This window comes from Numida meleagris, unplaced genomic scaffold, assembly GCF_002078875.1.
Source record: "Numida meleagris isolate 19003 breed g44 Domestic line unplaced genomic scaffold, NumMel1.0 unplaced_Scaffold456, whole genome shotgun sequence".
NCBI lineage: Eukaryota > Metazoa > Chordata > Aves > Galliformes > Numididae > Numida > Numida meleagris.
Window position 1 is genome coordinate 241 of NW_018364672.1, and position 757 is coordinate 997.

Sequence of the window (757 nt, forward strand, 5' to 3'; positions counted from 1 at the left end):
CTGGGTCTCCATGGGTCTCAGTGGGTCTCAGTGGGTCTCTGTGGGTCATCTATGGGTCTCTATGGGGTCTCTATGTCTCGCTATGGGTCGCTGTGGGTCGCAGTGGGTCTCAGTGGGTTTCTATGTGTCTCTGTGGGTCGCAGTGGGTCGCAGTGGGTCGCAGTGGGTCTCTATGGGTCCCTATGGGTCTCTATAGGTCTCTATGTGTCTCTGTGGGTCGCTGTGGGTCGCTGTGGGTCGCTATGGGTCTCAGTGGGTCGCTATGGGTCGCTATGGGTCTCATTGTGTGGCCGTGGGTCTGTTTCCCGCAGGTGTACGTGCTGAGCGCTCAGGAGGGCGGGCGCCACAAACCGTTCGTGTCGCACTTCAGCCCCGTCATGTTCTCCCACACCTGGGACATCGCCACCCGCGTGCTGCTGCCGCCCGGAAAGGTGCTGCCCCACAGCTGCCCCATGGCTGCCCCATAGCGGCCCCATAGCAGCCCCATAGCTGCCCCATAGCGGCCCCATAGCAGCCCCATAGCTGCCCCATAGCAGCCCCATGGCTGCCCCATAGCATGACCCATAGCAGCCCCATAGCAGCCCCATGGCTGCCCCATAGTGGCCCCATAGCTGCCCCATGGCTGCCCCATAGCATGACCCATAGCATGACCCATAGCAGCCCCATAGCAGCCCCATGGCTGCCCCATAGTGGCCCCATAGCAGCCCCATAGCTGCTCCATAGCTGCCCCATAGCTGCCCCATAGCGGCCCCATAGC

General features: G+C 62.5%; 1 protein-coding gene across 1 annotated transcript in view; it reads left to right on the forward strand.

Moving 5' to 3' along the window:
- Positions 1-311: 311 nt before the first annotated feature.
- TUFM (Tu translation elongation factor, mitochondrial) overlaps positions 312-757 on the forward strand; it is a gene marked incomplete at both ends in the record, with an annotated part of 6,518 nt that continues 6,072 nt past the window's right edge. The window contains 1 exon segment of the mRNA XM_021383633.1: positions 312-431. Within this exon segment, the coding sequence (XP_021239308.1) occupies positions 312-431 (120 nt within the window).